Raw genomic sequence first — 23,947 nt, 5'->3', positions numbered from 1 at the left:
CTACGGATGGCTGCATTTCGAAACTGGCCTCTGTAAAATCTGAATCCCCCCCACCCCCCCCCACCCCATTTTCCCTCACTGTATATTGTATCTTTTCCCTTTTTTGCTTCCCATATGATGAATTTAGCTACATAGAAATGTCTATTTGTATGTCTCTAAATGTTTGTATGTCTTTAAATGTTTTGATGAATTGAACAATGTGGACCCTGTTGTAAACAAGTGTAATGCTTAATTGGGTCGTCCACTCACAGTTGACAGTCTTTGTATTGAGTTTGTGCTTAAAATGTACTGTAAATTCTACAAACTGTTAATAAATATTTCAATCAATCAATCAATCAATGTGGACACCCTGATGAACATGCAGCAAGCCCAGGAGACCTCTGGATAACTCAATATAAACCTGCCTGCATCTATGGTCAAAAGAGAGCGATTATTCTCATTTCAGTTGGGGGGGGGGGGGGGGTATTCTGCTCAATGTTGGTTGCCATGGATTTCTCTCAAAGCTTTTCTTTTTTCCATTCTTTGGAATAATGGCACATCCCACTTCTGATGTCAGAGCGTGGAGCTGTTGATGTGAAGAAGGTTGGGAGGGTGCATGTGCGTGTGTGTGTGTGTGTGTGTGTGTGTGTGTGTGCGTGTGTGCGTGTGTGTGTGTGTGTGTGTGTGTGTGTGTGTGTGTGTGTGTGTGTGTGTGTGTGTGTGTGTGTGTGTGTGTGTGTGTGTAAGTGTGTGTGTGTGTGTAAGCAGTCGCCTGTGCAAGCAATCGCCTGTTGATCATCAAAACCCTGCTAGTGCTCCACAAGCTTTGTGCCTCGGTACAGATGAGGCAGAGTTGAGCAAGGTACTGTAGTAGTACGGTAGACATCAGCACATTGCTGTTTTTTCCTTATATATGCTGACATTGTAAGAGACTTTGGACTTCTGTTGTAACCTAAAACAATCAGCCAGATTGAGGAACAACTGATGCAGCGAGAGCTCAGTGAGTATTTGTGTCACTTGTCTAACTTTAGCTGTCGTTTCGTTTGTCACACTTTCACAATTTGCCGCAACTTTAGTAAAATCCTTACTGTTAATTTTACTCCAAAGACTGCAACATTTTAATTAAAAGGTATAGTGTAGGCATATACAGTATATCACAGCACACAGCAAATAACATAAGTGTTGTTGATGTAATTGAGTCATATGGATACATTTTCCACACTTTTTTGGTAGAGAAACTGCTTGTACAAAATCAGCAAGAGAAAAGTAATGACTGGCTATTATTTATCTATACAAATTCTTTTTTGCTTGTTTGTTTGTTTAATTTAAGTTTTCAGAGTTTTAAGGTTTATTTTTGTTTTGATTATTGTTTATGATACCAGTGAGCACGGGCTGCATTGATAATCTTCCACACTGGTCTTTTTTATTTTATTTTAATTCTGTAACATTTATAACAGATAGAGATTAAATTTACTCGATGGTACACGAAAGCACATCTGTCAACATTTATTGACATCTTCGTAGCTGTTAAAAGGAGAGAGAAAGAGACCATATGCAATATTATGTAGAGTGATGATAGAATGAGTTGGACTTTTGTCATTACACTGAATACACTATGCTATTAAAATGTATAGTTCTCAAAAATGTGTTGTGAGAGGCAGATTTTTGGATGATGAATTTGTAGAATTCCAAAAGCCAATCCACATAAAAAACGGAATAATAAGTCAGATGTTTAGATTGTGTGAGGCCACAGTAGATCTTCAATGCGGCACGGTGTCAGAATCCATTAGCAGAGACCATTAATACGCAGTAATTCGGTCTGTAACGTGATTACCTGAGTCCACAATTCAAACATCTCCCCGAGCCTTTCAGATCAGTGATATATGATACATCATACTTGTCATTATTCTCTCTCCCTCCTCCAGGTATTTCTGATTATAATGAGATGAACTAATGACTTGTCTCTGTTAACAGCTGTAGCTGTTGGAAAAGAGAGTGATTCTCCTGCACATGGGAGGGTGAGTAAAGTAATTATAACCTTCTATTCCCAGGTGTCTTTATGTGTAACATACCTAAGACCGATGTCTTGACATGTCATTACAGAAGGTCTCAGAGCCTCTGTCTAACACCTGTAGAACAATTTCCTTTGACTTTTCTGTCAATCCAAATTGGGTGATGCGTGGATGTGACTTGAAAGTATAAGCAGTAATTCTATCATGTTTTCATAATTACAGCCTTTTCCTAGGGTTTTTACCTCTGGGTCCTTTGAATTCGTCCGTGGTTTAATGAAGTGATACTGTGGTATGATTTCGATGCTCTTTAATGCCTTGTTTGTACTGTATGACATGTCATGTGATATAAAGCTTTAATTTTCTGAGCACATATTTGCAGAACGGGGCTTCCAAGACAAATGCACATTATTTTCTACTTCTGTATGGAACAAAAAAAACAAGCAAACAACAAAAGAAAAATAATAATTTGGCCCCCTGTGTGAAAAATGTGCAGTCCATTTCTTTCAGTCCATCACCTAAAGCAATCTTTCAGACACAATCCAATAACGGTGTCAAGAGACACCGTCCATTCTTCTGTCTTTCCTTTGATCTGTGTTTGCTTGTATACCCTCTTTGTCACCTGATCCCGCAGGGACGTCTGTTGGGTCTGGTGTTGGAATCCTCTCATATACACTCTAAGAGAGTGACAGACAGATGGAGACCGCTGAAGCATTGTCCCATGACTGTCAGAGTGTCTGAACATACCTGTTCAACAGCGTTGCTTTTATAATTGAAATTATTTGCCTTGAGGTGATTGGATCCTTAATTGCAGCGTGTCAGGGAAAAGGCAGTTAATCCATTTAGGCCTGACGTCGAAATAAATAAAAAGTCTTCTGAAAGAATATCATTATATTCAAAGATTTGTGCCGCATTTTTCAAAAATAGCAGACCTACAAGCATGCCACTCGGTGGCGCGCTATGAGCTTGTAGATCTGCTATTTTTCAATAGCTAAAGTATTACATAATGCTTAGTTAAAACACCAAAAGGAGTTCCCACCCAAAATGAGTTTTAAAGAGGTGATACTGTATGAGTGGATGGCTGGTGCACAGCTGCAGTTAATGTTATAATATATAATCATTATATTATCAAGTTTAGAGTAGACCCTACTCAAAAATTGTAAAGGACTAGAAGAATAGTCACTTGAGCTAAAAAAAATAATTAATTAATTTTAAAAGTCCCCAGAGGCACAAAACAGCAATATTGTCAGTTTGCAGTGTCATGTTACTCATCCAAATTATATTCGCTGTTATGCGATGCTTCAGTGTCAAATTTCCCCAAACTGCCTCCTAAATCCTAATTTATACTAATTTAGACACATTATACAACATTTTGTCAGCTATATTTTCTATAGCCGATAAGCAAAAAAGGTTTGAGTTGTTTTCTCATTTAGCAAGAAGCAGGACAGGTAATGTGAAGTGTAGAGGTGAGGCAAAAGAAAGAAAGAAAGTTACTATGTTTACCCAGGGTAACTGGACTAAGCTCAAGAACTTGTTTACAGCCAGGCCCTGCTCATAGAACATTTCATGGTAGGGGTTCAATGCCTTGTCCAAGGGCACTTCAGCGGTGGTAATTTTAACGTGCCGGTCCGGGGATACAAACTAGCGACCTTCCGATATGAAGACTGCTCCGCAAACCGTCCGGCCACCACTGCCTGAGGCGAGGCTATGAGGTGGTAGACTAATTATTGTGTGGCATGGGTTGCTAGTGTTAAGGGGATGAAGACTGCTGCAGGGGGTATAAGGCGCAGATATGCAGAATGAGTCAAGCATAACGTAGGTGTGCAGAGCCAATCTAGTTTATTAAAAACCACCCACTGTAACAAAAATATATTTTATTCTGTCAACCTATTCCTGTTGGACTTTCTGTAAGCAAAGGTCCTACAATGTCAAATTGCTCTTGGCACGGTTAAGCATGAATATTTAAATGTTTAAAGGGAAAGTGGGGGGGTTTCTTATGGTCGCACAGTAAATCCTTCATTGTTAATTCATCCATTAACTCTAAGTGTACAAATCAAGACGACAGCAATAGGCTACAATATACTCTAGAAGATAATAATAGAGTTAAACCTGGATTGTAAAGAAATAAATAACGGCATAAGATAAGATACGATAATATAAAAAGGTTTAAAAATAATTGACAAATGGACACTTACGGGTTCTTTTGGTTACATATGACCTCAGTGTTAACCCATTCTGGGTGGGAACCCCTTTTGGTGTTAGCATTATGTTATGCTTTAGCTATTGAAAAATAGCAGATCTACAAGCTCATAGCACGCCACCGAGTGGCGTGCTACGAGCTTGTAGGTCTGCTATTTTAGAAAAATCGAAACATATAGCTTTTTCAGAAAACTGTCAGGATGTAGAAGACAATTTTTTAATCTGATCTCGGGTCAAAATGGGAGGACTTTACTGTGCATATAAAGCCCATTTCTGGAAGCCTCTCTCTCTTTTACTGTCCGTTAGAGAGAATCACACGGCTGGGGGAATTGGTTGGGGATTGTTTAGAACCACATATTGGTCTGAATGTTCATTAGAGCCCAATGAGAGAGGGTCGATCTGGGACTGGGCATGATCCATCCCACCACACTATGCGCATGCATAAAGTGAGTGGCAAATCTAGTGGCAAAGTTCAGTTCAGTTCAGTTCAGTTTATTTTGGTTATAGAATGAACATTGAATGCATTGATTACATTTGATCATTATAACTTAGTATTTAGCCAGTGGCTTATTTTTGCCTATATCCTATTTATACCTACAGACTTGTAAGGGGAAAAATTATAATATATACAATACATCATAATCTAACACACATGGGGGGGGGGGGGGGGATAACAGGGGAAAAGAAACAAACACAAACAAAATACAGGGAAAAAAAAGAAAGAAAAAAAGAGAAGAAAGAGAATAGAACACACATTTGATCACTCAGAATTCACAATTGCACGTGAAAATAACGGTTGTAGCATTACTACTGTATATCTTAATGAGTATATACTTAATAAGATGTGTTAAGAAAGTGAGTTTAATGTCATTTAACGTCTAATGCAATATAGGACTTTTCTGTTTGGATGTGGCCTGTCAAGGCCAGAAAGTAGTTTTTCCCACTCAGTAGGCGTCCCGCATAACTTCCGGGTATGCCCTGCTTTTTTCACATCAGCCTGTTATAGTGCCGCCAGGAGGCAGAATTTAGCAATTTTAGTCATCAGATCAAGACGGATCTGTCACATTTTTCATATTCCATTCTAATTGGCTAAAATTGTCTTCCAACGTTTTGTGCAAAAGGCCTCAAATCATGGACAGACCGTCAGATTACCGTGGTGGAACTTTGCACACGGATTCCTACTGGTCCAGGGTAAATATGTTTTTCAAATCGGCCTCATGGTGGTGCTATCAGGCTGATTCATGTTTTGGCCCATAACTTTTTTTCCCTTGGATTGGTTCGATCATCATTTCCTGCCATGTTGCGTTTTCTTTGCAAACACGTGACGTTTGGACAAAAAAAACACAGTTTCACAAAAAATGTATGGTGCATAAAAATTTGAAACAATTTAAATTGGTTGGAGATTCTTCCTTGGCCTACTGGGAGTGTGCGCGCAAAGTTTCCCGCCCATCGGTCCAGTAGTGCTTGTAGCATGTGCAAAATGGGCCCCTCCAGCAAACTCCAGGAGTAGTAGCCTACCAAGTGTGCACCAACAGTAGCCTTACTGTACATAGTACATAGCCTATCTCTGTAGTCATGTGAACGTCATGTTTTGAACTATAGGCGAACTCTTTAACCATTACATCATAGGCTACCATCAACATATTTTTTACTGGATTCCTTGGATCATGACGCAATTCATAGGCTGTGCCAGATTACAGTGTGTTTTCATCAAATCTCACTTTTTCTACTATAGGGCCTACTCCTATACGTCCTACTACAGATTTTGTCCACAACTCACACAAATCGGTATAGACATGATCTACGAGGATGAAAAGTACTAAGACTTATATAGGGTCCTCCATTTTCAATTCATCAAAACATTTAAATATGTACAAATATTCACTTCTATGAAAAAAAGGAAATCATCATATATAGGCTAAGGCTACAGTTATTAAAAGTAAAAAAAGGAAAAACATGTACAGTGTCAGTATATGGGGGGGAAGGGGGGAGGCAGTTTCCAATTGCAGCCGTCCTCATGTTCTCTTTGAGAGTGGTTTTGAAGGAGTCTAGAGATTTCTTAATGGCTGTTGATAGGGCGTTCCACAGTTTAGTGGCATAGGAGCAAAATTAATTGAATCCCTTTGCCGAATCTGGGTTGCATGTGGTTTGTTGTTTGTCTTGATCATGTGATCAAGATGTTTGAGTTTGTTTGTATTCAGATTCCCTTCCAAGTGCTTTTTGACCAAAGTTTATGGGCCCTGCAGGGGTAGTCAACCCGGTCTGGTGGAGACCCGTGCTCTGAGAAGCACACTTTTATTGATGAATCATGGAAGTCACAGCACAGCCTCTACATTCTCCTTTGCCCACAAAACCAAATAGGTTTGCTCGCTGGCCTTTCTGAAAGAGCACAGCATGGGAATAAGAGCCCATATCGCTCCATACTGCTCCATACATACTCCTGAAATAATACTCTTAACTTATAAAATGTATATTTTTAAACTATTGTTTAACCTCTCAGTTGCATGATTGTGTTAATAATAATAATAATAATAATAATTTTGCACTTCACCGACTTTGACTTTTATTCAGATACAGACAGGCATAATGTTTCTCATTCCCACTCTCCTGTAAAATACCAATGACTGTAAATTACACAGCCTTTCCTCCAGTACACTGAAATATCCTGAGTGCTACATGGACCTTTAGGTCATTTTTACACTCTTGGAATTCAATTTTAAGACTCAGTTGTATTAAAAAAGCATATGCCGTTCATGCTTTCAATGCTTAACTGTATTTGTGTAGGATACACGATAATAAGTGTAATAGGAATATTATACAGCAGACTTGTCTACATCCAAGTGAATAAGAATCACTTTTCAAAAGTACTGCAGGAAGAATGATAATGTGATAATGTGATTTTAGAATGTGTCTAGGATTTCAACATAAGAGGATTATCCAGCTTTGTTCAACAGGATTATGTATTCATAAAATATAGTTTATTAAACTCATGCTTAATTCATGCTCAATCGTACAATTGTGTGACATCCCAAAGATAATTAGCTGAGTCTAGAAGCTCACAATGTGGCACATAAAATGTTTAGGAGGGACAATAAAGTAAATTACTCGCTGGAGAATATTTCAAATAAAAACGAATGGTTGATGCCTCAGATATTCATTACGTTGCATACTGATATTCACATTCTGACATAGAAAAATACACCCCTGGTGTTCAAATAAGAAACCGCCACAGCCACTCATTGGACATAAATTCAGCGCAGTCTCACAGACTCACACTAGTTAGTAGTTACGTCAAACAGGTTGGGATGGATTTGACCATGTCAAATGTGCCATCCCGTCGCATTGCAATGTGGACGTGACGATTTGTGATTCTCTGCCTGTTGGTATTTATATTCAACTTGAATGGTGCTTAGTCGGCAGGAGCAGACTTCAGCATGGCCACACTCTCAGCCAACAACGAATTTGAGTGAGTGCAGCCACTGGGTGGGGGGTCCGCTCATAATTTCCGACATCCCATTTCCCCGACCATAAGGTTAGTGAGGTGAGGTTAGGGTTATAGATTTAGGCCAGAGATAGGGTTAGTTATAATGGGGCCAGTCGGACCAACGGGCCGTCGGAAAAATAATGACATGGCACGCAGTGCTGGTGAGAACAGCACTTCCACATTCCAGTGTGACTATAGGATTAACACGAGAATTGTAAAATGACATGATGGGGATCCCATCACGTCAGACGGTGACGCATGGTGACGTATATGGTCCCAGCTCGTCCCCATAGTACGATTTGAGAATCAGAATGTGTAGTCAGAATAGAGGTGTTTGTATTAAAATCTCCTTTTCCGGAAATACGGTCCCAATGTGTAAATAAATCTATAGGCTTCAGATTCTCGAACGGTGCAATGTGCGAAATGCCTGCGCATTGCAGTCAGAAGAGCAGAGACTCACAGCCCATAGTGACTCACTATGCAATCTGGAGAACATGCCCTGTGGCTGGGCTGTGATAGCGCTGGCACAGAGAGAGGCCAGACCTCAGCCAATCTGGTATACTATACTGGAGGGTGGGAAACAGCATTTGTTAGTTTCATAATATATCCTTCTGAAATATATACACTTCTTCCCTTAGAGGTCTTTAAGGAGGTATTTAAGGCCCCCACGGCTACAAGTGCAACGAAGGAACACACACATGTACACTACACATCCACGCACAATATGTTAAAGGCAAAGTGAGACAACAAATAGCCGGAAGGGGATGAATTTGATTTGAATCTGGTGGGAGACTGGCATAGGAGGACTGCGCATATCCACACCAGGCAGCGCTGCACTGTAGGCGTACTGACTGATAACCTCCATCACATGGATTTGTAGCGGAAGAGGGAGGAATCTCAGAATGTGTTTGCTTTCAAATAGCTTCTGCAAATAGCTATAGGAGGTTCTATGACTTATAAGAAGTGTGACTCCTCACAATCATGACATGTATAGGTATCATTAGTTCAACAAGATTGCGCTTTGACTTGATATTATCATTTACAAGATGTGTAACAAGATGCAGGCTGTGTGGCTTCTATCTGTTCTATCTGAGATATCTTTTAGTGACCCCCCTATTTGTCGTTGAATGTTTCGGCCTGTAGTACTGAGATACTGTACCGCAGCAAAGATATACAGTATGTCCCATCATAATCAGATGTATCTTACAAATGACCTATACAGTGTGTGCTGTTTAAATTGACACAAAAGTGTGCTTACAAGTGCCACAGCCAGCTTGTACACAAATTAAACCCAAGCAGCTCTAATTTGATGGGTGGGAAACAGGGGGTTGACTGTAATCATGGGCTCACAGAGACTGACAGTGCAGGTGCCTAATAACCATTCTATGACACATTCATTTCCCCGTTTTAGAATGCAATGCCTACGTCGTAACACAGGATTAGTGGTCCTGCAGCAAAGTCCAGGCACTGCCATTCATTTGTGACTGGCTAACCTAGCTGCCTCCCCTTAAATCACTGCAATTGATTTAATTAGTTTGGACTTGGGCCACACAGTCCTCGCCGCGCGGATGTTGGATTTGCTCTTTAAATATATGCTGTTATTCTTTCCCCCTACACAGTGAGGGTATGATTGCTATGGTGTCACCATGCCACAGACCACATCTGAGAAATTATACTATATTATTGGAAAGTTTACATACAGTATGTGCTACTATAGTTGACTAGTACAGTGGAGATGTTGACATTCAAATGCGCAGCGACCAGCAGTTTTGTAATTATATGATTGGTAGGCAAGTCACATCAATACTTCAGCTGCATGGAGGTACATACACATTATTTATGGCAGCAGAAACATTGTATCTAGGTTTCATACTCTCATGACTTGTTGTGAGCTGCTTGTATAGGCCTACCTGATATATTCGCCATGTTTTAACAAACAAACCTTTTTGTTATTATTATTTTAGCCTATAATGTCCACAATAGGGATTGTAGAAGCCATCCTCACTGGTGTATGTCTATTTATTATTATTATTATTATTATTATTATTATTATTATTATTATCACAATTGTTGTAGCTACTGCATTGGTTTGATGGGCTATAATTGAATTATTGTTTGGACAACAGGGGCACGCCTCCCCAGGCCTAATTGCTTGACAGAGGGTATAAGTAGGCCTGGGTGATTGGGGAGCGTCATGCACCTGGTGGACAAATGGTTTTTACCTGACAGACAGAACAGAGATCATGCCATAACAAGGAAGAGAAGATGTGACTGTTTGTAATGTATCATTCACTGCACTTTGGAAAGTAAATGCAAACCAAAAAGACATTGAACCTGTGGACAATCTGTTTCTTATGTCTGCGTACATCCTTAAAGGGACACTTCACCCTTTTTGCAAAAAAATATATGTTAATGACGTTTAGAAGCTTTAGATCACTTTCCTGGGGGTATTTATGTGTGTAATATGTGGTTTTAGATATTATAGATTGTAGCAGTGAGCCTGTTGTCTCTGATGTCATGGACACTGGTCTCACTACCTTCCTGGACTACAATTCCCATAATTCTTTGGTGCACTGCTCCTCCTTGTGGATAGGGGGAGGGCTGTCCTACTAAGACAACATGTAGTCCAGGAAGGAAGTGAGCCCAGTGTCCATGACATCAGAGACAACAGGCTCACTGCTACAATCTAAAATATCTAAAACCACATATTACACACATAAAGACCCCCAGGAAAGTGTTCTAAAGCTTCTAAACGTCATTAACATATATCTTTTTGCAAAAAGGGTGAAGTGTCCCTTTAATCCCTGAGTGCATCATTGGGTTTGTTGGCTATGGTAGAAATGTTTGGAACCAACAAAATGGCCACAACAGGGATGTCATGTTGTTAGTGGTTAAATCTGTCAATGGGCTTCATGAACACAATGAAAGGTATTAACCACTTAAAGCCCAGTATGCGTGTTGTGGGGAAAGCTTTAGCTGAAAACGCTGTCAGCTTGTCAATTGGTTACTATAGCCTAGCCTAGAGCCCTGAGGGACTGGTTAACTGGAGCTTATGACTAATGTTATAACTATAGTGTACCCATTGGAACATTTGTTTTCCTTTTCCTGTAAAAGTAACGTTTTTGTCATGCTTCTAAATTCTAATATATTCAATTGGGTATAGCTGGGGAATGCTGTAACCACAGTAACACTTTATTGCAACAGAAACCAGAATTGACAAATCATTTTAGTTAACTGAAATCCTAAATTTAATTGTGGGAATGACAAATGTATCCCACATAACATCGGTGATCGCTAATAATCTGTAAATGACTGGAAGGATCACAGAGACATGCTATAAATGTGTGTGTGTGTGTGTGTGTGTGTGTGTGTGTGTGTGTGTGTATATATATATATGTCTGCCATATAACTAATTGATACATTACATTCCTTGCTCTTCCATTGAAGGTGAGAGTAATACTCAGGGCAGGTTCAGGCGGGGGCTATAAAGATGACCCTGTTGACAGGTGACGGCTCTGACTATGACTACAGTGCCCTGAGCTGTGCCTCGGACAGCTCCCTCAACCCACCACCCTTGCATGAGCAGGAGGCCTTAAAGGGGGCCTACTACAAGAGGGCTCAGCAGGCCCCTGAGCCTGGCTCAGCCGGCCACAGAGACATTCCCCTGTCCAGTGCCCGGAAACTGCACGCCATCATCAACGTGGGCGGTCTGCGGTACCAGCTCCCCTGGACCACGCTGGAGGACTTCCCCCTGTCCCGCCTGGGCCAGCTGCACCTCTGCAGCAGCTTCGATGACATCATGCGCATCTGCGACGACTACGACGTGGCGCACAACGAGTTCTTCTTCGACCGCAACCCCTGCGCCTTCCGCACCATCCTGACGTTCCTGCGGGCGGGGAAGCTGCGCTCGCTCCGGGAGATGTGTGCCCTGTCCTTCCGGGAGGAGCTGCTCTACTGGGGCATCCCCGAGGAGAGCCTGGAGTGGTGCTGCCGCCGGCGCATGGTGCAGCGCATGGAGGAGTGTGAGGAGATGGAGAGAGCCGAGGAGGAGGACGAGCTCCTGGAGGACCTGATGGACATGGACAGTGACCAGAGAGAGGGCAGCGTTGCATCTGGGTCCCGCATGGACCGATGCATGGGCAAGCTCAGGGACATGGTGGAGAGGCCGCACTCGGGGCTCCCGGGAAAGATCTTTGCCTGTCTGTCAGTGCTGTTTGTCACCATCACTGCCGTCAACTTGTCCATCAGCACCATGCCTGCAATGAGGGCGGAAGAAGAGGCGGTGAGTAGACTGGTAATGACCATGCTTCAGTGGTGAAAATAGAGCTGATATGCAGGTAAAGACACGTCAATGACATGGATTGTGTCCCACTCTATAATAACTATGGGTAATTACACCTGCTGGCTTTCCAAAAATACTTTTCTCTCTGCTTGTTTGTGACAGGATATGCACAATTACATCTAATGTGAGAATTGACAGTGCAACTGGTCAGGAAATATCAACTCACTTTAAAGTGTGACATTTTGGTTGTCACAGAATATTGATGTCTTAAGTTATTACAGTAACCCAAGCGAAGGTTGACATATAGTTCACCGCACCAACAACACATTAACTTTAAATGTTGTATTCATTTACAGCAGCTGTTAGCGGTGCTACTGTAGTCTGTAACAATGCATACAGCACTTTTTCAGTAGTTGATTTTAATTAAGATATTTGAAAAATCCTCTTTCTAATCCCATAGCCATTTATTCTGAGGGTGACTGACTCAGTGCGGGTCTGACTGACTCAGGGACAATTATGACTTTATCAAGTAGTTAAAGTATAGCGAATCGTAACTGGTGTGTGAATTTTACACAGTACAGCAACCATTTGAACATTCTATAAAGCATTCTATAAAGCTACTACTTTCTTTTTTGATGTGAATAGTTTCCAAGAGTCTAAGGCATATGCCATATAAAATACCAGACTTTTTAATTTAATTAACCCAAGCAATTCTTGAACATGGCATTTTAATTAAAGTACAAATGAACAGATTGATTTTTAAATAAAGAATAGCCTACTTACCATTGTCCTCTTAAATATTCTATACCTCTGAATAAGAACAGGCTTATTGATGGTTCCATGCTCTCTGGGTTTCTTGATGATACTTTTTCTGGTATGGAATTGATTCAAAGGCTCTCTGATGTGCTCTATTTATTCTGGACCTATCTTCTCAGCCATGATATTATTCATCTTACCTCTGAGAAAACAAGTTGTTATTGCATAAATACTTGCATCAGAGATTTGTATGTACAACAGTATATCACAGGCAGAGTCTAATACTGTATAGCTGCTCAAGCATTTAACATTGAGATGGCTCCCTCTCGTGGCGGTGATGATTGACCACTTCTACTGCTGCTGCTGGATATAGCAATGATCATTTATATCTCTTTTCCTATCAGGGCACGTGCTCCCAGATGTGCTACAACATCTTCATCGTGGAGACCGTGTGCGTGGCCTGGTTCTCCCTGGAGTTCACCCTGCGCTTCATCCAGGACCGCAGCAAGCTGGCCTTCCTCCGGCGCCCGCTCAACCTGATCGACGTGGTGGCCATCCTGCCGTATTACATCACCCTGGTGGTGGACAGCACCTCCACGGGGGGGAAGAGGCTGGGCTCGGGCAGCAGCTACCTGGACAAGGTGGGCCTGGTGCTGCGCGTCCTCCGGGCCCTGCGGATCCTCTACGTGATGCGCCTGGCTCGCCACTCCCTGGGCCTGCAGACGCTGGGCCTGACGGCGCGCCGCTGCACGCGGGATTTCGGGCTGCTCCTCCTCTTCCTGAGCGTCGCCATCGCCCTGTTCTCGCCCCTGCTGTACCTGATCGAGAACGAGATGGCCGCCACGAAGGAGTTCAGCAGCATCCCGGCCACCTACTGGTGGGCGGTCATCACCATGACCACGGTGGGCTACGGGGACATGGTGCCGAAGAGCATCCCGGGCCAAGTGGTGGCTCTGAGCAGCATCCTGAGCGGGATCCTCCTCATGGCGTTCCCCGTCACCTCCATCTTCCACACGTTCTCGCGCTCCTACGTGGAGCTGAAGCAGGAGCAGCAGAGGCTGCTCCAGAGGCGGACGCACTTGCTGTTGCGCAGCCGCATGGCCGAGCTGGGCAGCGACCTCTCTCTGGAGAGTGACCCCCGAGGGGGGCACGGATAACTGAGAGCGGGGGTCGTCAGGGCAAGGGTGCGTCATTTGCAGATCGAATTTTAGTGGATGCTGACTGCATCTGAATCCATGTGCCACAAGTTAGGCCTATAGACAGGTGTCCCTATTTTGGGGATGTCATTATAGGCGAACAAACATTTATTTATTTTTTCTCCATAAATAGCACAAATAATGGATCAAGCTCACAACGAATCGCGATACGCGATACATATGTTGTGAGCTTTTATATCCATTATATTTTCAATTCTTCCGATTGGGTTTAAGGTGTAATCTTTTTTGGCACCCCCTTGTTTTTTCTGAAATGACGCCTCTGGGTGTTGTGACTGAGTTCAATTTACAATTTACAATTTAGGCATTTAGCAGACGCTCTTAATCCAGAGCGATTTACAATAATCAAGAACAAAAGCATGGGAATAAATCACAAAAGCATTTATCATAAAACATGCGTAAGCTAAGAAAGTAACAGTGGAATATCTATATTATGAGACTATACATATAAACATATAAACTATATATATATAAGTAACAGTGGAATATCTATATTATGAGACTATACATATAAACTATATATATATACTACTATGCTATACATATGTACTATGGCGTGCTATGACTATATACAATGCAATTATAGTGCCGTCTACATAACATGCTATAAGTCTGTATCAGATGCTATCTAAGTCTACAGAAATGCTATCTAAGGGGGTATAGGGTAAGTGCTATGGGCCATGATGGAGTCTAAAAAGGTGGGTTTTCAGACTACGGCGGAAGATTGGGAGTGATGCTGCAGTTCTGACTGCAATGGGAAGTGCATTCCACAGTTTTGGAGCCAGAAGGGAGAAGAGTTTGGGACGTGTGGAGCGTTGTCCCGGCGTTTTTAGTGAGGGTACTTCAAGCTTCCCTGCGTTGGCTGATCTGAGTGCGCGGGAGGGTTTGTAGGGTTCAATCATACTTGCAAGATATGGGGGAGCCATACCTTTGGTTGCCTTGAATGCCAGCATCAGAGTTTTGTATTCTGTGCGGGCAGCGACCGGGAGCCAGTGGAGGGAGCGGAGCAGGGGGGAGACATGTGAGAATTTTGGCTGGTTGAAGACCAAGCGAGCTTGCGAGTTGCGAGTCACGAGTCGCGAACCTAGTCAAGACCAAGAGCAGAAAATGACTTAGCCTAAACTTAATTGAAGAAGGCAATCTTTTGCTTTGACACACTGCAATTATATTCTTATTAACTTTGGAAAAGCTCAGAATTGGGTATAATAAGACAAAAGAGTCTAAAACAACTTACTGCTAGTACTGTACCTATAATGAGAAAATGTATCATATTACATAATGGCCTGTATTCAAAAGTGTAAATAAATTACACCATTGTATTATGTACAGTAAATGACTTAAGTAAGACGCATGAGGGTGAGAAGCGACCTCACACGCACGCGTGCACGCATCCACCTCGTTGACGGCAGACTGTTGGGCGAGCGCTGGCGCTTTGCCATGGGGGGTCAGATCAACATGGAATGAATTCTGTACTAGCCATATAAGGAGCATGTCTAGGTCAGCTCCATACAGTATATGGAGATTCTCTTGAGTGTACAGGGTTTGATGAGGGCCCAGGTATGGCCGGGCCTTAATTTTGAGAACTCTAGTTTTCTAGTTTTCGCCGACTGCCGTACACAGCTGCACAAATAACTTTGGGGCAGGCCCGTCTAGGGTTTGAAATTTGAATGGGTATAAGTCAAAAGAGAGACATTGAAGAGGAAGGATGGATGGGAAGGATCAACATATGCAGTGTTGGGTATATTACTTTATATTTGGAATATATTTCTTATTACTTATTACCTTAATTTTAAAGTAATATATTGTATTACATATTACTGTCTGAGCAAGAGTAATATATTAATATTACTATTACATATTACTTAAAGAAATATGCTCAAATTGAACAATTAAATATTTAGTATAATTATAAATGATATATTCCGTAGACCAGTGGCGTATCTACAATAAGGCGAGGCCAAACGGCCGCCTAGCCAAATCCATTTGAAAACACGACACCAACCTTGTCCCTCATATATGGGGGACTAGGTTGGTGGAGGGTGTGTAGAGCCCAGGATCACATTAGATGATTGACACAGGGGTGAAAAATGGGTTACAAAATCGTGGGATAGAAAATATATTAAAAAAAAAAAAAAAACACGACTGAGAAAAAGGACAAACGCCAGACCTGAGAACTATTAGTGGGCAGCGGATTGGCCGTTGCATGTATAGAGCACGTCCCTCAATTTGGAATGCGAATGCATGCCTTTCAGCCTTTGTAGCGTACTCATCTGCCCAAAATGTAATTCCTGAAAACGCTACTGGCGGAGACCTACCCCATCCTACTCAGCTATGGACAGTTAACACAGGAGCTAAATGTATTCCTTGAATTCATGGAAGCCAATGAATAATTTGATGACAAATTATAGAAAATATGTCATTCTTAAAATTCTGCAGTTGTCACATAATGTCACAAGACAGAGCCACGGGCAACGAGACAGACAGACAGAAAGTAATACAGAAAGTAATGCAGTAATACAGAAATATTTTTGTTAAGATAAATTGTTAAGTAATGTATTACAAGTTACCGCATTACGGTAATATATTAAGTTACGTAGTGTGTATTACCCAACACTGAACATAATGGAATGTCAGAACAGGTTCTGACATATATCCATATATTGGAGATCTAAGGGTTTGAGGTTTGAGGTCAGATGTAGAGTTGCTGGCCAATATTGATGACATCAGGGATCTCCATATATGGGCTTAACTGCGACAGCAGGTCGCATTTACTATGACATCAGGGTCTCCACGTCTCCATCCCTGATGATGTCACATGATGACACGAGCCCTGGGCACCAGCCCAAACAACACACTTGAGGGGAAATGCACCATTCCATAGTTAACTGCGACCATTGGTCGCAAATTAATTGTTTACGTAATTAAATAAAGAATATCTGAGAATGAACCAAAACCAAGTGAATGTCTTAGAGCTGCAATAGCCAACTACTAAATTCTTTAGCAGTATTGGAATCAATCAATCAATGATACTCCTTTTACAAGTTCTAATTGTTAGGATGTGTAAATGCAGAGTACACATTCCACATATGTACAAATGTACTGTAACAAGAGAAATACCCCAAAAGAGTGGGATTTTATTTTATTATTTTCTTGTCCAAATGAGGGGGAAAGAAGTGGACATACAGTATTATGCCGAAGACCTTGATAGTGTAAAGAAAAGATAAATGGGTGGCTATGTACAGTAGTAGACTATAGCTATAGGGGAGATCGATAGGAGGAGGAATAAATATAAATTGATGGGTTGAGAGAGACAGTAGTGTATAGTGGAACGCAGACTGTCTTATTATTTTATTTATTTGACTATATTATAGAGATGAAGTTTCACTAGAAGACAGGGAGCAATAGAAAGGACGGCTGCATATGACAAGTAAATGACAGGGCAGGACGATAACTAACCTCTTACAAGAGCTGGATTATTTGTAACAGTTTGCCAGCATAGTGGATACTGTGTTATGTTCCAAGAACAAACATAATCACATCATACTCATTAAGTCGATTAAATAAAATAACACTGTACAGTGACACACTATACACCATGATTGTTATATGTATTACAATACAGTGTGATGAAATCACACAAATTGGAGTGTCCATTTTATTATCCAAGAACATATTAAAAGTTATTCAACTCTAATATCTCCAGAGCTGCTTTCCTTTACTTTGTGTTGAAAACATATAGGCGAATATTGAAAGTCAGGTAATATCATTTAATGGGGCATATCACTTCCTAGAAATGTGGCCATGAGTACGAAAGCACTAACTTAAAATATCATGTAGATCATGTATCTTATATTGAATGTGCTCTGTCATAATTTTCAGAGCATATTCTTGATGTGGTGCTGCATTTAAAGTATAATGCTATACCTACAGTATCTTCAGTGGTGGGAAAAGTACTCAATTGTTTTACTTAAGTAAAAGTATCGATACTGCAATGTAGAACTACTTAGTTACAAGCAAAAGTTTGGAATTCAAAATGTGCTTGATTAAAAGTACAAAAGTATTGGCATCAAAATGTACGTCAAGTACCAAAAGTAGAAAGTACAGAATGTCCCATTTCAAGTTTTCAAATGTATGAAAATATTTTGAAAATAGCCGATCTACAAACTCACAATAAGGTTGAAGTGGTGTATGTTTTTTTTTAATCGACAACATGTAACTAGCCTAACTAAAGTTTTCAAATGAATGTAGTGGAGTAAAAGTACAATATTTGCCTCTGAAATGTAGTGGAGTAGAAGTAAAAGTATTAGAAATTAGAAATACTCAAGTAAAGTACAAATACCTCACAATTGTACTTAATAGGCTGTAGTAAATGTACTTTGGATTGTTACCGGTAGTTATATAATTATTAATTATGGTTTGTCCATTTGGTGTCCATGTCATGTCACATTCAAGCACCAGGTGGCAGCACTTTGTCACAGAAAGATGGTCCACATCAGTCTACTGTCTATAACTAGTCTTTTCTGTATACAAACAGGCAAACAGAGATAGATTTCTTGGTTTGGAAGACACCACGCGACTAATGCTAATATAATATAGTAAAATAATATAATACTAATATAGTACAATACAGGCAAGGTGCCTTGTAAATGCAAGTATGGTTGTTTGTTTTGTTCAACAATAGCTGAACAAAAATGTAGCGTTTAGAGTCAGATAACAATCATTTGATTATATTTACACGGATGTATAGGATAGTCAACACAGTAATAATAATAATAATAATTCAACGGATTGACTTCAAATTAACTAAATACGACCTCTTGTGTGTTTCTTCGTGACTTTATTTTAAGAGTCTTTCTGTTCATGTTCAATTTGAGTCACTTTGGCCCTTCTACTTCCAAAAAATGAGAGTTGAACTTGAATTTGAGCAAAGACCAAATAATATGACCTCGATTGACGATTCCCTTGAAGGTGGGGCTTCAACGATACGCCAGTCAGTTATCAATTATGCAAACATTTGCGACCTATCAGAGCTCTTCAATCCGCTGTCCCGAAAATAGCAAATCTTCAAGCTCACAGCGCGTCGCGGACGCGGCACGTTGTGAGCTTGTTTATCTGCTACTTTCGGCACGCGACACTCGACACTGCTCTACGACGAGGTTTAGGCTCCCACCCCCAGTCTGCACTCCCCAATGTTTGGGTCGTGATTTCCCCCACGCAGGCAGCCAGGCGCAGCAGCAGGTATCGCTGCTGCGATATTAAGGTCCTCCGGCTCCTATCTGGCGGCTGGGTGGGCCTCTGGACAAGACTCATTCACAGCAGGACAGAGTTTTCTGATGAAAATGTCCGCTGCACTCAGCAGGGTTTTCTCAGAGTCATAATGCAGTTTCGTTTGGGAGGCATTCCCCATCATCATGACCTTACAGCCCGCCCCTCCAGTTGAATGGGATCCCTCATCACTCTTGACATCGACTGTCTGCTGTACGCATCACTATCATCCGAACATCGCGATTGGGATCTGAATCATCTGAGAGCGTTTCGTCTCGTCTTTAGAACCCCTCTTTCACGAATATATTATACTTGATGATCAAAGCGAAAAAACAAACTGATCAGCAGAAGAGCAACGCCACATCTGCTGCCTACGCGTTAGGTGAGTAACTTGTCTTGCTATTTTTCTACAGACCCTGTCAGTCAGTTACCGAGATTCTGAGCTGTTTTAACATGAATGAGGGTAACGTGAACGTCACACGTGGATATCTCAACAATGCCGCACTGTCTTGTCATGTACATACGGCTTAATTATGTGTACATCTTAGCATTTTAAACTATTACCTGCGGGATTTAATTAATTCAAGATAGACTTGTTGGACTCAAATAAATTCCTAGCGTTTTCGTTTCTAAAGTGTGTGTCTCGACATGATGTGTTGGCAGTGTTGCGCTGTTGCGCACATTCCCAATTGAAACCAAAAAAATATATATAGTCCATAGGAAGTTGATTTAAAAATTCAGATTGGCATTTAAAGCAGTTGTGAAAACAATTCCAATTGTGTGTGTGTGTGTGTGTGTGTGTGTGTGTGTGTGTGTGTGTGTGTGTGTGTGTGTGTGTGTGTGTGTGTGTGTGTGTGTGGCTGTGTGCGCGTGCGTCCAAGAGAGATGGAGATTGTTTAATAGTAATTGAGTTTGAGCAAATCTCTGTATGCTTCCATAATTCCAGTGCTGCTATCATTCAACCAAGTAATGAGCCATGTCATATGTAGCCAACATGGCAGATATAGCCTATAATTGAATCTATACATATTAACATCATGGTCGGTCACAGCACTGCTGTTAAGTATAACCACAACCAAAATGTTCTCAGCCAGTTGGGGGTGTAAAAGTTGACTGTCTGAGATGATCACGTGACACATCTCATATCTCATATACTATGATATACACTGATCGTACATAGCCTAAATATCTTCTGTCCGAGACAGTTAAATGTCAGTATTGTAAAGCAATGTGTACAAGACTCCAGAGTGACAGTAGGCTGTGTGACTGACATCATAGTAAGTCAATCACATGCTGTCAAGCGATAATGCTGAACACACACACATGCCCACTTTTATGCCCACTGTTCCTCTTTGGCATGTGTCATTGCAATACTGAAAGCTCTCCTCTATAAACAAAAGCAGCAAGTTCCATTTTCTTGTTGGCTGTAGCCCAAAAATCTTCTCTTAAATCCAAAATGTTCTACCATAGGCTGGTTTTATTTATGAAATGCAATGCAATTTATTTCTTCTTAATAAAACATGAATTGCTTATGTTGATTATCACTGGAGCATTAGACTAATCCTGTGCGTGTGCAGGCTTTGACCTTGTTGATATTTTTAGTATTTATCCTGGAGGAATTATAGTGTTTCTGCAACAGGAAAGCACCATATTCCATGGCAGCAGAGCAGTACAATATTGAGCCAATGACATGATGCACTATGCTTGCTGGTGCTGGAGATTAATCACTGTTGTGGGTAAACATGTCAGTGCATGCATGGTGATTGCAGTCTGCGTTTTTTTTCTTCATATCCTCACAATTTCAATGTGTGTGTGTGTGTGTGTGTGTGTGTGTGTGTGTGTGTGTGTGTGTGTGTGTGTGTTTGTGTGTGTGTGTGTGTGTGTGTGTTTGTGTGTGTGTGTGTGTGTGTGTGTTGAGATGCATGGCTTGTGTCACCCTTGCTTGTTTCCAGCGCAAAAGGATATATATGTGCGCCGGTATATTATATATAATATCATATGAATTATGAAGATTAACAGTTAGAGTCTGAACGCACGCATCCTGAACAGGAATATGCACCTAACTTAACTGGCATTGACATTAGAAGTGTTTCTAGAGTGGCACGTAGATGGTCCATTGTACTTTTAGCTGCCAGTTTCAGTCTTCACAGAGAGGACCTTAATGCCCCTTGGAATCCTGTGAATGCCCTCCCACGAAAGCCGTAGAAGGTTGTGTCAGCTCCAATGAGGATTGCTGGAAAGTGGCTCTTGAGGCTGAAATTCCTGTTAATTGGTAACGTGGTTGTGGCCTGGCCCCTTTGTTCCCGCTTCCACTGGAACAGTCTGTCTGTCAGGGTGACACACTGGGCCTGGCTTCAATGAACTGCTTGTTTCCATGGCCAGAGAATCAGCCTCTTTTAAGATGAGTTGCTTCCACTTTCAAAATGGCCTTTGTGCACACATACTCAAAAAGCTAGAGGGAGGGTGAATGGGGAGCATTTAGAGGTCACCTATACAGTTTCAATTTCTCATCCATTTCACCATTTGAATAGCGTATATTTGTGGCCCCATAATGTTTTTTCTTTTTTTTTTGGATTGTTGTTGGATTGGTGGACTGGAAAAAATGTTGAAAGAATGTTGAAACAACATATTACCCTATGGCTGGCTGCAGAGTACTTACAAGCATCTACCCTTATTCCATATTTGGAAAAGAGATGAGTAATTGATTCCAGAGAGAATCATATAGGCTAGAAGGCAGGCATGGGATTTGTGATGACCTCACACTGACCGATCTATTACATTTTTCATGTGGCACCAAACTTCTGTTGGTCTGGCCCAGTTTTGGTAATACGGTGGATTTGCATCCAGCTATGTTCAAGGGCATTTCCTCGAGCAAGGGAATGCCAGTGCCAACTGTTTTTCTCTCTCTCTCTCTCTCTCTCTCTCTCTCTCTCTCTCTCTCTCTCTCTCTCTCTCTCTCTCTCTCTCTCTCTCTCTCTCTCTCGAATTTCACTACCGGTATGTCATAATAACACACATTTAACTTTTTGACTTTTCCTCTTTGTTTAACAACTTGCATCCATTTGGCGGAAATAGCTGATCTGCATACAACGCTTTGCAATTTGCAAAACAAGGTGTTGTGAGCTTGTAGAGTGGCATGGCAAATAAAATAGCTAAGGCTTTAGTGTCCCACCTTTAGTAATGAGGATGACTTCTAACAATATCATAATATTATTGGCTATATTGCTCATAAAGTTCAAGTTAATTCTACTGAGATTTTGTCCTTTTACATTACATCCTGAATCAGTGACCACAGTGGAAACGTTCAACATGGGGCTTTATGTATGCATAAACATGCAGCTACAAAGCTGCATCCATTGCACCCGTTAAAGACTTAGCAGTTGAATAATAATAAGAATCCAGGCCTGTAGAGCTCTGATTTATCAATCTCCCTCCAGTTCTCTATCAGAGGAGTCCATTTGAATAGAGTATCAGATACTGGCTTGATAGAGAGGGACAGAAGCGGGCTTGTGTGTGTCCTCCTAGGATCCCTGACCACTTCCTGTCCTTTTGCGCTGGAAACAAGCCAGGGTGACACAAGCCATGCATCTCAACTCAATTCCTCCACTGTTGGCGGTGTGGAAAGGCTATCAGTCTCACTCCCTCGTCTCGCCCACACACACACACACACACACACACACACACACACACACACACACACACACACACACACACACACACACACACACACACACACACACACACACACACACACACACACACACACACACACACACAAGCCCCCTGCTGCATGTTTTTCTGGTGACAGGAAAAGGGTCTTTGGCATGCAGAAAGATACATCTCTGTGTCTTTTGTGTAGCCACAGCTGTGGGAGAGCAGCCTGGGTGAGGAGATGCTGGGAAAATACATGCCACCACTTGCTCTAGTCTCTAGTCTCTACCCTGACCCGATTGGTCTATTCTGCCTCATGCACAGTAAAATCACCAGTGTTCATTTAAAGGGGTGTAACAATAGTAAAACCATTTATTTGTATTTATTTTTTGTTAAAAAGTTAAAGCTCTACATTCCAATTGCTAGTGTTTGTTCAGTAACAGTCTCCCCACCTGTCCAGCTCTTTAGTAAACATAAAATATATGATTCGTTCGAGATACCAATTTTATCCAATCAGCAGAGAGAACTTTAACCGTACTTTAGCCTATTCCTGAGTGGGAAAAACTGGTCGAATTTCTATTCCTTTAATAAAGAGCTGAATGAAACCCCTGTTACTGAACATGTTACACACTATAGAGCTATTTAACAGTTATTTTAACAACATAGACATCTAGACACCTAGCCTGGATAATGAGCCAGACTAATATCACACAATTGTTTTTGCCAACGGCTGATTCGGTCTGTCTTATTAGCCAGGCTAGACACCACCTTTAACCATGAGTGTTTCAAGTGGATAAATTGACACTGAGGATCTTACTGCGTACTAGTAGCATGAGTTCTTTCCTCCTTTTGATGATCTCGTTGTTGACGAGGAGTTCTGTGTCAGTTCGGTATTAATAGAACATGATGTGCCAGCAAGGCTCATCATTACCTTATTTTGGGAGAACTTATAATGTTCAGTGAAACCAAGATAACAGGAACCATTTTTTGAGAAGAATTCCCCAAATGAAACATGCCTTATTCTTGGCTCACGAGGATGTGAGCAAACATTGTCATCTCAGATCCTTTCATGTACAACCCTGACCAATATATGTGCCATTTTATTTTA

At 41.3% G+C, this 23,947-nt stretch overlaps 2 protein-coding genes across 2 annotated transcripts in view; both read left to right on the top strand.

The window, feature by feature from the left end:
• Nucleotides 1-958: 958 nt before the first annotated feature.
• On the top strand, nt 959-13,866 carry kcng1 (potassium voltage-gated channel, subfamily G, member 1; the record flags this gene model as incomplete). The annotated part of the gene is made up of 4 exons (XM_083769643.1): nt 959-979; nt 1,954-1,997; nt 11,119-11,953; nt 13,114-13,866. Exons 3-4 carry the CDS (start codon nt 11,162-11,164, stop codon nt 13,864-13,866), a joined length of 1,545 nt encoding a protein of 514 aa, XP_083625769.1. The 5' UTR covers nt 959-979; nt 1,954-1,997; nt 11,119-11,161.
• Nucleotides 13,867-19,132: 5,266 nt separating this feature from the next.
• The window catches only part of src (v-src avian sarcoma (Schmidt-Ruppin A-2) viral oncogene homolog), a 41,742-nt gene continuing 36,927 nt past the window's right edge, over nt 19,133-23,947 (top strand). The window contains exon 1 of the mRNA XM_083770242.1: nt 19,133-19,570. The gene's annotated coding sequence lies outside the window, so the exon portion shown is untranslated. The remainder of the gene's footprint in view (nt 19,571-23,947) is intronic.

The sequence above is a fragment of the Protomyctophum parallelum genome, assembly GCF_964188405.1.
Source record: "Protomyctophum parallelum genome assembly, chromosome: 7".
NCBI classification, from domain to species: domain Eukaryota; kingdom Metazoa; phylum Chordata; class Actinopteri; order Myctophiformes; family Myctophidae; genus Protomyctophum; species Protomyctophum parallelum.
The sequence above is the reverse complement of the archived record's forward strand: the minus strand, read 5'-3'. Positions and strand labels throughout refer to the sequence as shown.